The 14798-nt window shown below is 39.0% G+C and overlaps 1 protein-coding gene across 4 annotated transcripts in view; it reads right to left on the bottom strand.

Annotated features, from left to right (window-relative positions):
* Positions 1-14798, bottom strand: part of akap13 (A-kinase anchoring protein 13) — a 67544-nt gene that overhangs the window by 15575 nt on the left and 37171 nt on the right. For 3 of the 4 annotated variants that reach the window (XM_079450526.1, XM_079450527.1, XM_079450528.1), the window contains exons 9-17: positions 9777-9855; positions 8690-8823; positions 6778-7100; positions 6233-6280; positions 5681-5740; positions 4346-4520; positions 4146-4242; positions 2428-2470; positions 1631-1745 (exon numbers count right to left, since the gene is read on the bottom strand). In XM_079450526.1, the coding sequence (XP_079306652.1) occupies positions 1631-1745; positions 2428-2470; positions 4146-4242; positions 4346-4520; positions 5681-5740; positions 6233-6280; positions 6778-7100; positions 8690-8823; positions 9777-9855 (1074 nt within the window). Of the gene's footprint in view, positions 1-1630; positions 1746-2427; positions 2471-3564; positions 3688-4145; positions 4243-4345; positions 4521-5680; positions 5741-6232; positions 6281-6777; positions 7101-8689; positions 8824-9776; positions 9856-14798 lie in introns of all 4 variants that reach the window. The other variant, XM_079450525.1, reaches the window with a different exon arrangement.

Raw genomic sequence — 14798 nt, 5'->3', positions numbered from 1 at the left:
TCTTAAGAAGTTGAAGAAACTAAAACAGAAACATAAAAAGTATTCAAATGCATTGTCCAAAAATGCATTTAAATTATTCCAAAATACACATTCATCTAAAATTCGTAACCGCAAACACATTAAAGAAATAATAAAGAAAAAAGCAGTGTGACTGTCATCTTTACATTTAACGTCCACCTGAAATTCTAAAACGTACCTCAAGCTTCCCCGCAACATTTTTAATCTTCAGAGACCGACCCTGCGGTAAAAACCTACGAGACAACAAAGACATCCCAGGCGCAGGAAGAGACCGCTTGCGGTCACTGGTCTGAAGGTAAACTAGATGTGGCCGTGTCCCTTTACAGACACATGCAAGTTCCCATGATGGCAACTGTCTAAGACATTCAGAGGAAGTGACTTTTGCGGCGTCTTTCTGTCTTCGCTCAGATTAAAGACACAGCGCACTTCCTTTTAACACGGACCCCTCCCTGATACACATATTTTTTGCGATTTAATCAGGAGCGAAACGGCGATCAATAACTTTTAAAAATGATTCGGATACCTGTGCGGGTCATGTGACCCGAGGCATCAAACCGTTAACTTCCTGGAAGGTCACTGAACTATTAACTAACACGGCACCAACAGACCCAAGTCCACGTATTTGAATCTTAACCCAAATATGGTTAACCAGCTGGGTTGATGTGGACGTGTATGTCATGTAGTTATCAGCCGTCAGTTCTCTGAATCCACTCTATGAGGTCATTGATTTAAACACAGGTTTCTTTTCACAGAACTGCAGCTTTGTGTCTGACAGGGTATATTTAAACGGAGAGGTAGAAACTAAGAAAGCAGCTTGTCTCTACATCCTGTTCAACTTCCCTACTGTGAGCCCGAGCATGACAGAACCGCCGTGCAAGTTGTGTGTGCAAGAGCAAGCTGTGCAGCGGAAGAGCAGATGATTCGAGCGACCTCAGAGCGTACAATGGTTTTCACACGATCAACAATATCATCATCTACAGGAACGGCGAGGCGATAACCATTAACTAGAAATTTGTATTAAGTTAGAATGACATCCTTCAAGCTAAAACCCAAAGCTTCCAATGTTTGCAGTGATGCAAGGCTTCACAGGTTAAAGGAGGTGTAGAAACGCTGAGAAACGCTATATTTGATAGATGTCTGTTCTGGGTGTTGGAAAAAAAGTGTTTGCACATAGTGCTGACTGTGTAAAGAGAAAACACGAAGTGGATCGAATGCAAACATCCTAAGAGTCTCTACAAATCAGCAATAGATGCATAGCCTTTGTTATTTTGAGGGCATGGCAAAAAAAGCAGAAATGTTTATTTGCCGTTGTGGTGCGTTTCTTTTTTTCTCTCCAAAATCACCTGCATGTTCAAGAAATTAATTTATTGTTTTTAACCAAGACCTTCTGCAATTCTATACAAAAAAGAAATTATTCAAAATAAATATTCAGACATAAATCACAGCATTATTGGACTTTAATATACATCCTGTTTTAAAAACAACTGATACGTTCATTAGCCATCTAACCACAAAAGCAAGAATGCTCTCATTGTTCTACTATAAATAGCACAGTTAAAATCTGTTTACTTTCCACACTAAGCATGCGAGATGGAGATCATGAAACACTCACCTTGTTCTTTTTGCTCATTTTGCTCCTAAGGTAACTGAAGGTCCTGCTGACTTTGGTTCCTCCAGCTTTGCCTTCACTGTCGCTACGTAAGGGACCCGGATCCTCCTCGGAAATACTAAAAGAGACAAAATAAAAGATTTTTGTTAAAACAATTAAAATTGAAGACACAGGCTCTGTTCCAAGACCTAGGGTGCTATCTTGTTGTCTGCTGCCTATGTAGGCAGTATCCTAGTATCCCAACTGTCATGGGAAGAAGGAATATTGTATTTTTTAGAATGTATGTTGCAAATATGCACAGCAAAATGTTGGGTGCAAGACTATTCATCATCTTTATGCAAGGGATAATCTGCGGCTAGCCGTGCAGAGTTTTTAATGCAAGACGTGGAGGCCAAGAACCACCTGTGCATTAAAAACCTTCAATGCAAGGCTTACCATGGATTATCTTGCTTATACCATAATCATTTGCTAAGTTAAAGCTGTTATTCATGTTTACAGTGTAACTTTTGATCAGACGGGTGAAAAAACAATTATTTTTGTCAGCTAATAAAAAAAGGATCAAACTGACTGGAACTACCTGTTTTAATGCACACCTTCCAGCCAATCAGAATCAAGTATTCAAACAGACAATAATGTTCAATATAGCACAGCCGATAGTTAATAAACACTTATTTTGATTTAGCTTCTAACGCGTCATGTCAGAAGAATACCAATTGTCTATTAAAATTGCTTTCGGAAGAGATCATTTGTTTAGCATGTTAGCATGCCTTAAATCTGAATAGCTAATGCAGGGGTCGTACCTGTATTCTAATGATCCTGATGTGCCTGTGAAAGAGCTCAATCCTGAAAAGACAAAAGAGAAATTGAGTTCAACCAACAGTAGGCCTACAACGGAGTTATAACCGTACAAAAACAACAAACATACGCGGTTTACATTCCGTATGATTTTATGGTCATTAACGTCTGTTGCTAGTTTGTCTGTATGACATCAACAGTCGTTTGTCAAACTGCAATATATACATCATCACCGAAGCAGTTACACTATACGACAAGAGCACGACATTTCCGACACTGCCTGACTTCCACCGATTCATCGTTAAATTTGGCTTTCTAAATGCGCAAAATCATACGACCGTGCATCCGGAGTTTTGTGCTTGAACAAATGAAAAATTGCACAAATTTAATCGTGCGACAAGATTCTGATGTGCTGCCCTGCAGAGAACAACGAAAGGAAATACTCGAATCAAAATGGCACATTTATAACAGACTCATTCAAATAGGCACAAAAATATAAACACTGATATGCAACCACAAAAACTTAACCTCAGGGAAAATGGTAAAGATTACATACAAGCCTGCTTTAAAATGTAATTACATTTATAGTTTTTGGAATGGAAAGATTATAAAATCACTACTTCATGTTTTATTATTTTTTTGTCAACTAACACACATTAGAATGTCTAAACAGACGTGTTAAAGTCTGGAGAGAAAAGTGACCTGAAGAAACATTGATCTAACATGAGATCAATTTCAAAACACGTAAAATGCGTTTATGTACCAGAGCATGTCTGGGACTTAGACTTTATATAAAAGTTAAAAGCAACCAAACAAGTAATTGTGGAATAACAAATGCATAAGACAGAAAGCATGCAATACACAAAGTTCATCTAAGTTATTGCTTTGAGCATTTCACAGACCAATTATTATCAACCATGTATCTCCCATTTTAATATTCTATTATATAAATCACTGCAAATTATTTCCAATCAAATCGTTCAACTTTCTCAATGTCACAACACATGGGACATTTCATTAAGTTTCTTTGGACTGGGTTTATCAATAACTTAGTGACACAAGGGAGGTAGGGTACACAATTCACATAAAGCAGGTGTCGGGCAGGGTCCACGCCAGGCATTGTGGGATATTTTTTTACTTACTGACTGTATCCTCATCATCACTGGATGAAGAGCCAATAGAAAAGACAGTTTTAGATTTGGGGAGCAAAGGCAAGATGCTGAAGGAGAAGGAGATTCGTCGTTTAGGTCGCGGCCGTCCATTCGCTGGTGGGTTCCGTTATGACATGGGCAAAAAAGATCAAAGCAGGCGTTACAATAAAATAGGGTGCTAAGTAGTGCACAGGTGCCACCTGAGCAAATGTCCACTCCCTTAAAGTGTCACCAGAGTGAAGTGGAAAAGGGAATCATGGGAGTTCCACTTTAGATGAGTTGAAAAACACCAATAATCCCAGTCGATTTAGGATTACGAAATATTTTGCACAGCTGAGATCCCAGTGTGTCCCATCGTGTGTTAGATGTGGCGGTATGGGTAACATGAAGTGAGTGATCAACATGAAACCAACGTTTATTCCTCAGAGGTATAAAACAAAACAAGAAGCAAAGAAACCAGTGGAGAAAAGTCAGTCTGAAGTCTGCAACATCACATCTGCAGGGTTGCTTATAAAATCTTAATGGTGCAGAGCTCAGAGTTTGATACTAAAACAATCCTAAAATAAACTCACCATCCAGGTCTTTTTGACTGATGGCCAACATGGAGACGGATTTGGTGAGAATCGGATGTGGAGGTGGGATGAATCTCCGTCCAGACTGGATAGACTTCTGAAAGCCGTAAAGGATTTATTCAATTATCAGATGACACTGACCAGTTGTTGAGTTGATGTCGCAGGTGTGCATATATGTGGCTCATCCAATCAGATCTCACCTGACTGTCCAAACTGCCGCAGTCGCCCATGTCAGACTCCTGCTCTTCTTCAGTCAGAGACACGAGCGAGCCTCTCTCCTCTCTGTCGAGTTTTGACGGACAGCTCGGTTCCTGGACAGGCTGGATTGTGCATTTCCTTTCTTCCTTGTCAGCTGAGAGACCTTCCAGGCTGTAACTGCGCAAAAAACGTATCATTGTATTTCATTGCGATTAAGGTCAAATGGTAAAAGGTAAATATTTTGATGGTACTAAAATCTATTTTTTGGCTCTAGTGCTTACGCACATTCAGCACAAAGAGATAGATAAACATAAGCAAATGATGACAATATATGCATCAGTTCAGATCATATAACTTCAATATGACGCATATATCTGACGCATGCTATTTTCCGGTCTCTCTAAACCTTAAAAGCAAACTCATTCTTTTGAATCACTGGTTTGCAATGACTGCGACAAATATTTTTTCACAGTGGTTGCAAAGGCAGATAAGACACTTAAAAGTATGAACTTCACAACAAAATGTCAAGTGTATGTTTCCATCTTCATTTATTTTAACAGAGGCTTTTATCCAGAGCAAATAAAAAATAAGGGAACATTTAAACTTTTGCCTTTTTAACAAAAGTAAGATTGTAATGTCTATGATATACTTTATTGCACTTGGTGGATGTTTATTATGTAATATATGTGTGGTTCCTCTGATATACCCTCATACCCTGTTAACCTCACTTTGTAAAAGTGCGTTTTGAGAAATCGGTTTAAAGATGCTTCTTAGTTTATTATTTCCTAACTTATAACATTACTACACATTTAATGTGTGGCTTTTTAACCGTGGCTAAATTAACCACTACATGAAAACAGAGTTTACATTTGAATCAAGATCTAGACTGCGACCAGCAAGTTATCGTCAGGTTCTTCTGCCTTTTCTGCTCCAACAGAACTGCTCTAAAAGAAAATCATCAGCTCTCACCTCTCATCAGGTTCTGAGATCCAGATTAAAATGTTAGTCATTGTTAACAGCTGTTATCTTCTGGTACTGTACTTAATTGAATCTACAGACCCGTTTAAACGCATACATTACTGGCCGATGAAGCTATCTCTGAGACAATAAAGTCAAAGGAAGTGATTGCTGGACAAACATGAGACCACAACTACTCTCACAAAGTGACAGGACTAAACCATAGACAGGAAGTAGAGTAACTCAGCATGCATTGCATATATATAGACATGTCCGTGTCTTTTCACAACACGTCTGTGTTCACACAATGCAATTTACACCACGTCATTTCACAACCATTTCTGTGTGTTTCTGACGCTTCCTTTTTTTGTCCTTTTTACCTTCTGCTGTTTATTTCGTCACCCTCTGAACGTAGGACGACTGACGGACACCAGCTCATGCTTCATGGTGAGTAGAAGGGCATGGACGGATGGATGGAAAAAAGAAATGTTGTTAGTATAAGGAGATGTACAAAAACAACACGGTTTCAGACTGAATAGGTTTGTGGGCTGTCTGAAAATCTTGTTGTAAAGCATTTCATTTGAAAATAACGAAATATCGTTTTTGTTTATTACTATAAGGATCCTTTGAACCAATCTGTATTGTATTAAAGGAACATTTCACTTTAGAATTCAAATGTAATGCTTATTTACTCACTGTACTGTGTGTCCCCCCATTAAAATTATATTCAGGCTGGGACGGATTTATGGGAAACGTTTCAACGTAATCTTTCACTGCCTGGCATTCTGACGTTTTTACAGAGGGCTTTTCCACAGCATATGGTGCTCAAGTAACATCGTAACATTTAAAACATTTTCCACGAGCGCTTCGACAACAGTCGGCCCCAGTTTAAGGGGTCCCTGAATGGAAAGAATGAAGATGGATGATGATACCTTCTCCTATGGCCCCCCGATCTGCGCTCCACCTCACTTCGTGCAGTACTGGAAAAAAGGATGGATGGAGATGATGAGAGGAGAGGATGAATGGAAAGACACAATGACACATGTAGGATGATTGACAGATGTGGGCGTGTCATCAATTCATCGAGCCGGTACGAGTAGTGTAATGACAGTTAAACTATAGTGTTCCTCTATTCTGTCTTAAGGAAAGAGTATTAGAGGTCCGTTGTTTGTATTTATCGCTGTTTTGTGTGACCTAAACTCAGCTCTTTCTCACAGAAAAGACAGAGCGGCTGCTTTCAAACCCTCAGAGGAAAAGCACTGGGATTCCCCTTTAAAAACACACATCCTGCTAACACCAAACTCAAAACAAATGGAAAAAAATCTACCAAACCACACCTAAAAGGAGAAACTCAATCTCTTAAACCCTTTTGTGACGACAGATGGCTTAAAGAAATCCATGAAGAATTTCTAAATTTTTGAATGGTCAATTCACCCTTAAATAAGACCAAATTCCTTTTTCTGTTGAAGATCCATACCTGCGTTGACTTATCTCCACCTCTCCCGCTGAGTTTTTGCCCGGGCCCCAGCTGTGCCTGCGGAAGGGAGAGAGGGAGCGCATGGAGGTCCGTAAAATAGCCGAACGCTCCGGGACTTCGGTGAGGCGGTCCTTTCTCTCCTCCTCCTCAGTTTCCCCCGAGACGGGTGAAGCTCTGGGGGATTCGTGCAGGAAGGGGTTGGATCCAGGCGTCTCCGTGCTGGATTGAGGGATCGTGCTGGGGGTACCCAAGCTGGAGGTGTCATCGGTGGAGGAGGAGTACGACATGGATACGCCACTTGTGATGGTGATGCTGTCCTCGCTCTTCGGTGCGGAGAGAGAGAAGAGGGGGAAGAGGGAAAAAACTGTGAGAAAGAATTAGACACGGTATGTTTTGGTTCACAAAAAGGATGTTTTGAATAAACCTTGACAGGCTTGCCCCCTTCTGCTGAAATACAAATGGTTAACATGCCAAATGCTATAAAATTACATTTAACAACACTGTAAAATTAAGCAAAATTACATTCTTACAGTATTTTTTTACATATAATGTAAAAACTCAATTTTACATATATTGTATAGTTTTTACAGATTACTCACGTATAATGTAAAAAACCTAATTTGACATAACCACTGTTTTTACTTTTATTGTTTTAAATGTTTTTTGCTGTATTTTCTTGCAACCCAGTGCAATATTGTTTTGAGGCGAATGCTGTGACACGATTTGAACAAGCGAAAAAACCCACCCAGTCTTGATGCAAAATACTGAATAACATTGCGAATTATTGACACTTCCGTTGTCACGTGTATTTTGGAGAGGTGAACGTGAATTTTCTAAGCCGTACGAAGCCAATGAAACGCGCGCTGCTGAGATACTGTACCACTTTTACGTCTGTAACAGACACAAGCACACTAATATTGTTTGAGCCAGCAGGACAGACAAGCCCCATAGAATCGAAGTTCTTTCCATCCTTGTAAACCTTTCATAACACACAAACTCATTTCCATTCACAGCAGTTCATTATTTTTCTCACATGCGGAAAGAAATGCAGCCAGGCGAGGGGTGTGGTGAGCTAACAGCTACATTACGCTGACCGTAATACTTGACTATGAGGCTCAGATATGGGACAAAGTCAAGCTCAGGTTAGGAGTTCTTCCATCCAAACATAATTCTGAAGTATGTGAACGACAGTGAATATGGTGAGGTCATTCGGCAAATGTTTTGTAGCTAAAAAATGAACATTACCACCACAAAGGGAATAAAGCATGTTACTACAATTTAAGAAATGTGTGAAAATAAAATTTAAATAAATGTTTAACTATTTAAAACAAGAAGTTTGTTACGTATCTGTCCCTCATTTGTGTTCTGCAAAAAAAAAAAAGAAAATCTCTACAAAGTCTCTGTGGTTTTGTGTTCATACAATGGAAGTCAATGGCGGATAATGTTGTTTGGTACCAACATTCCTCAAAATATTCCTCAGATCTCTGAACATTTTAATTGACGCAAGGAATCCCTTCTGCTATCCCAGTGTTAGTTTGCAAGGCAGGAGAAAACCACAAGGAAACTCTGCCTCGTGAGTTTTATGCCACCCGGACTCGAGAAGAGGCGAAAAAAGAGGTAGGGGAGCTCGCATGAGACGACGAGGACATAATTGCAGGCCTAGCCCACCACTCCGCTTGCATCACATGATGTGATGTCAGTGGAGCAAAGCTGAGAACGCGTACAGAAAATTACCACTGAAACTAAGACGCATTGCATAACCGCTATATCTGGCAGACGGACTCGCACAATGAGGCACAGTCAAGGGATGCCTCATAGAAACAAAATAGCAACACCCTGTCAAAAACAAACAGAGAACTGGATGACATGGGCAAAAACGGCACGCATGAACACATGAGATTTCTAGACCCACCTTGTTGTTAAAAACGCTGTCCTCGCCCAAATCTTGGCTCAGGAGAGAGTCGCCATCGCTGGCAGACCCTCGCATGGTGCTCGCTGATTCTGTGTGTCGCGCACTCTCCGGTGAAGGAGTCAACGGGGGGAATTCTGGGAAAAGAATGGAAAAGCTTTAAGACCATTGATTCAATATTTTACAGTAAATGTGCACCGGTAAAGCATCATAAACTAAATAAAACAGACATGATTGAAGTGGAGTCGTTTGAAGTGAATCAATATACAGTGAGTGAGTCTGAAGTGACTCATTTGAGCTCAGTGTTGCATCTCGGCCTGTAATCCCTTCGGACAGGATGCTGATGTCATCGAGATGATCTAATTTGACCAGTGCAAGCTTTTGTATTGACAGGAAGACATCCATTTAGTCTTTTGAGCAGTTTCCCATGCGATACAATGCGGGCACTATTTAGACTGGCGCGCACACGAGACAAGACATCATCCTTTCTTTGTATAGAAAGGAAATGTACTTGGAAGCATACAGCAACTTATCTGTATGTTATTGTATGAATGTTTAATACAAATAATGTGTATATTTTTATTAAAAACAATTTATGCTTCTGCACTTTTGCGATCTTCAGTAGATTTGTAGCATTTGCTAAAAAAAATTTGGATTTGCGAAAAAAATCTTTCAATCTTGTACAGAAGTTCGCCAGTTATTTTAACAAGAGAAGATCAACTATTATTTCTAATACATTATTAAAGCTGCAATCTGTGAAGTTTGCCTTTATATCACAATCTCTATTAAATACATAAGCATGTTTATTTAACTGAAATTTTTGTTGATTTAAATCAAATGATGTTAAACTCCATTTACATTAAATCATACGTTTACAATTGCAAATCGGCAAAGTTACGTTTTTTAAGTTTTGTTCAATGACTGATTTTCATTTGGACATGACTGACCAAAAGTCACAAATTGCAAAAAAACATTACATTTTTGTTGTTTATATGCTGAATTAACACGACCATCTATGTCAATTATAAAAAAATTATTCTAAACATTTCTTTATTTTTTGTTAAAATAATTTAAAGAATTAAGTATTTACCTGAACTGGTTTTGGTCTCCTGGACTCCAGCGACTCGACTCGGATCAACTGAAAAAAATGTCTCCGTCTCTCTGTGAATCTACAAGGAGAAAACAAAACCGACACAAAGTTTAAGTTGAGAAAAATCCTTTTATCTGCAAAACGAAATAAAGAGAAACAAACAGGAAAACACTTCAAGAACATGACAAAGCATTAGCACAAAACCAGTTTGTGTGCATTTTCACATTCAGGTGTCTAGATCACAAATCTTAACACGATTTGACATAATTGCATGCCCCAGATCAGTGTTTCCCTCATTTTGGATGACTTTTTAACCCATCACACCTGATTCAAGTCCTCAGCTAAGTGCTAGTGTGCTCAAGACCTAGAAAAGCTTTTGTTTGGATAAAGGGAGACATTAAAGTGCATACTTTTGGTAGTTTAGGAACCACTGACCTAATTCAAGAGATTTTCTGCTCATTTATATTTCTGATTTCTTCAATCTAAGTGCATGGCTGAGGATGCTCTGACACATCACGTGAAAGATGATTTCCTCTCCTACCTCGAACCCAAGAAATGCATGTCAACGGTTGGAAGGCAAAAGCATTTTCCTTTGACCACAAGCACCAAGCTTACGAATGGAAATATTACCAAGGACAAGAGTTGTCCTCCAACGCTTTGATTTGGGGCAAGAAGGTTTTCTGGGTGCACGTGTGGGGCAGGGAGAGGAATGTGACCCACATATAAACATCACGGCCCACTAACGTTCAACTCAGAGCAGCTGTGAACAGACCAGAGAGAACCAAGCCATCAAAGTCCTATTTGATCGTACCTCTGTTCACACCATATACATTGCAACACATTTTCATGAACCGTAGTACAAGACATTATTGATTTGAGAATGGGTTCTTCTTCTGCTAGTGCATTCGTCAATATAAAAACAAGATAAAGAATGGCGGAAACTCGTAATGCTTCCTGTGCAGCTCATCTGCACGACCATCATCCACTCAATTCATCTACGATTACGCCCACCCGCTGCCCGTCAAGAGCATGTGACACACGCTAAACTCCCACGCTCGGTGTGAAGCCGTTGTGTGCATGCACGTGTGTGAGACTCCTCATCATAGGCGTCCTTTGTTCGGACACTGGGGGATGGACACTGGTCTAGTGTGGCAGGCGATAGAGGCGTGGGCTCTTTCAATAGAGCCATCAACAGCTGCGGCCTTTTAACTCGGAGACAGTGCAAGAGGCACAGGAAAAAGTGATTGGTTTTGACGTTCCGGATTTCCTTTACATTTTCTTGCCAATAATTTTACTCTTTAATGCAGACGAGGCATCAAAAGGTGAGATTAAGGCTTGCAGCGTTTCAATGTCGTGTGCTTGTAGTTCATAACATGCAGTTGTGGGTTTTGACAGTAAGACTCACACCAGCTGATCCGTGCAATTATTTCTGATCCCAGACCAACACATCAAACCCTATATGTCAAAGAAGCTCAAACCAGATCAAACACATGCATACTGTCCTCAATCCTTCGATCGCTATGGTGAATGATCGACTTTGTCTTTGAATGAGCGGGAGAGCACACTAAGAGTCTGGAGTATATTGTTGTAATAAGTCTAGCAGACTTTTAAGATTTAATATAGATTCTCGTCATTTCTTGTATTTTTAAATCAATAATGACTCAAACTTTGTTAAGATTTGCCAACATAGAGTGAAAAGAAACCCAGAGAAATTACGCGTCACATACTATATTCACTCTTGTGTATATTTTTGTTTCATGGCATTTCTGAGAGAAACAAACATGAGACTAAATGTGCCCCGTTCTGTGACATCCATGCTAATTTCTGATGATCTAAATACAAGATTTTGAGTATCAAAGTAGTAATAGCCAAAAAACCTGCTTTTATCTCAATTATAGATATTTTTATAGATTATAGATGTAGATACAGTATTCAAATATTTATAATATCTAATTGATTTATTTTGAAAAATAAAATAAAAATATATTAATTATATATAAAGTATGTTTTACTGTTTTGCACAGCAAATAGGAGGTCGGCTTACTAAACAATGATTTTAACTATTGACAAGGCCATACGTAACTTAATATATTTTTTTATTGAGAAATTACGAAATTTTCTTTAAATATAAAGTTATTATCAATAGTCATTAACAAATACAACAATATATTATTTTCACAGAATGTTTATTACATTACTTAGAATGATTTTATGTAGAAAACAGCAACAAAAGAGCGTTTTTTGCAATAATATAAAACATAACGGAGTCGTACGTTGGTTTAAAACGCATTTAAGACCAATTCAACAGGTCAAGGCTGTAAGTCTCTCTACATATTTTGACATTTTACTGCTTGGAAATAGCAGTAATGGAGATAGCAGACACACACACACACACACACACTTCTAACCACACACTACTTCAGCCAATTAGTGAATGAGTACCGATCAGTAGTAATGGAAAGCCATAACACCTCACGCTGACTCCACTGAGAGCAATAACATTCGGACACATGCTACAGATGGACAACATTTACATTTACATTTAGTCGTTTAGCAGACACCTTTATCCAAAGCGACTTACAAATATTAAGAACAAAACCAAGGTGGGCTGTTGTTACTTATTCTTTGTGACACTGGATTAGCTTCGGTTTTAACAATACATTATACAAACAATACAATACAATACAAAAAGTTACCTAATAGCAGCTAACCAAAATGTTAGTTTTAATAATGAATGGATAGTTTTTCTATTTAATGTTGTTAAAGTCAAACGCGATGAGCATAGGAAACGTTCAAATGAGCGAAAAACCTCATCTAATATTTACAATATATACAGTAAAACCCATGAGGTCAAGAAAACGGTTTTAGATTAAATCTTACGGAGTGCGCTTGTGTGCGGTGGGACACAATGGGGCTTTCAGCAGCCGCTGGGACAAAGAGCTCATTGCCGGAGATGATTTATGGCCCAACAATGTAGATATGAGATGATGTCACCGAGTGGCCTTCTCAGTTGTGCAAAGAAAGACGTGTATAATGCTGGATTTGCTTACAATGCTTATGGCTTTCATGCTAATGTGTTATTTTTTTATTCAAAATAAAAAGTGTTTTACAGAACTGTTGGTATATTTATGTGTTTGTTCGTTTACGAGGCGTTTATAAACGAGGATCTCTTGCATATGTACTGATGCTTTTATCATGCAACTGCTTGCAAGCTGGTTTTACGCACATTTGCGTGCGTATGCATGTTTTCTGAATGAGACACAGTGTGCGATATGCATGCGTGTTTGGACTCGGCGAAGAAAAAGGAAAGAAATTACCACAATGAAATCATTCTGTGTGTGTTGTGTGTAAGGTCGGCTATAAAAATCCGCCATACATTTCCCCCAGGCGTGTGCTTTAATTGTCTTTACAACACTACCGGTGAGCAAATGAGGCCATTACAGGACGCCGCCTGTAGTTAAAGCCAAGACCACCACAGCACTTCATTGTCCAGCACATCCACTGCCTAAAAGAGAGCAGGATAGCAAAAAAAGACAGCAAAGAAAATATGCACACACTAAAATATACCCCGTCCTACATGTGACCTATGCTGACATGAGACCTATAGTTCAGTCAGTATTGACTTCCTATGGGAACCCATGTCATACAGGAACTGGCCTTTTCCAAACAAACACTTCCTTGGGAAAAGAGTCCAGAAGTCCAGAATGGGACAACAGTGGGAAGAAAAATCATTTTTGCATATTCTCAAAAGCGGCTTGGATGTTGCGGGTGGTTGCCATGGCAGTATGTGGTCGCTAAGGCTTACCAGTTTAAGACTCTATGGAAGGTGTTTTTAGGGAAAGGGAGTGAAATGTTGCCTTTCGAGTGCCCTGGCTCTGACGCAGCTGAAATCCAAACACACCCGTGGTCTAATCATGGAAAGGGACGGCTGGTGAGATGGGCTATATTAAGGGATGACAGAACTTCCGAACGGCTTATGAAACACAGCAGTAATCCACTGAGTGTGGAGTGAGACTGTCCACAGACTGCGGTTTAAGTTGGACATTCTAGACGGATTCCATAGATATAACTTATGAGTTGTGGAGAAAGGAAAAGCTGGACCAATGGAATTGGGTACCAGGAGACAAACGCACACAAAATAGACTCTCAAAACCTATTTACACATACAGTACCTCAACTTGACAAACAACCTTTCTGATATGTCACAGTTCTCCATTCCAGTTTCATGCAGGAGGTTTGGGGTAAGAACATCTGTGCAATGATTTAATGGGGTGTTAAGTAGCCATTTGGCTTCTCAATCAATATTAAGCGGGTCCTGGTTGAATGGAATATGCTACAACAAGGTGCATGTTTTCCACGCGTCGGTTTAAAAGTGCTCCCCTGGGTGCTTCTCCAGACGGGTGTGTACGACCTGTCTTTCTCAATCTGCACTCAGGCCTGAACTAGCACCTGCGTCTCGGTTTTTCACCTTCAGAATGTTTTAACAGGCCCTCTTCATTTCATGCCACAGCAGGTTAACGCGGACTGTATCATTACATCACCTTGCAGAAAATGCGCATGCATGCTGTTGATTTAAGGTAAAGAAAACACAGAGACTTACAAGTTGAACAAGAAAAATTCAGTATGATGTGTGAGAACTAATAGACTAGAATGACTAAAATAAGTGATGCTTAATAGTAGCGTGATAACAACATTTTAAGTAGGGCCATCACGATTAATCGCATCCAGACTAAAAGGTTGTGTTTACATAATATTTGTCTGTGTATTGTACATATTAATTTTGTATTTATAAACAAGTACATGCATATATTTGAGAAAATATACAAATAATTTTATAGTTTATTTATAATTTCAATTACTGGTAAATATAAATAAATACTAAATCATGTTTATATATATATATATATATATAGGAAATATTTTGATTATAATGTTTATGTTTTGTGCTTATAAGACATATGTTATGTAAACACACACTTTGTCTGTAATGTTTCCAGTATCAAGCTGATTTTTCTAACAACC

This window comes from Barbatula barbatula (genome assembly GCF_947034865.1).
Source record: "Barbatula barbatula genome assembly, chromosome: 25".
NCBI lineage: Eukaryota > Metazoa > Chordata > Actinopteri > Cypriniformes > Nemacheilidae > Barbatula > Barbatula barbatula.
The sequence above is the reverse complement of the archived record's forward strand: the minus strand, read 5'-3'. Positions and strand labels throughout refer to the sequence as shown.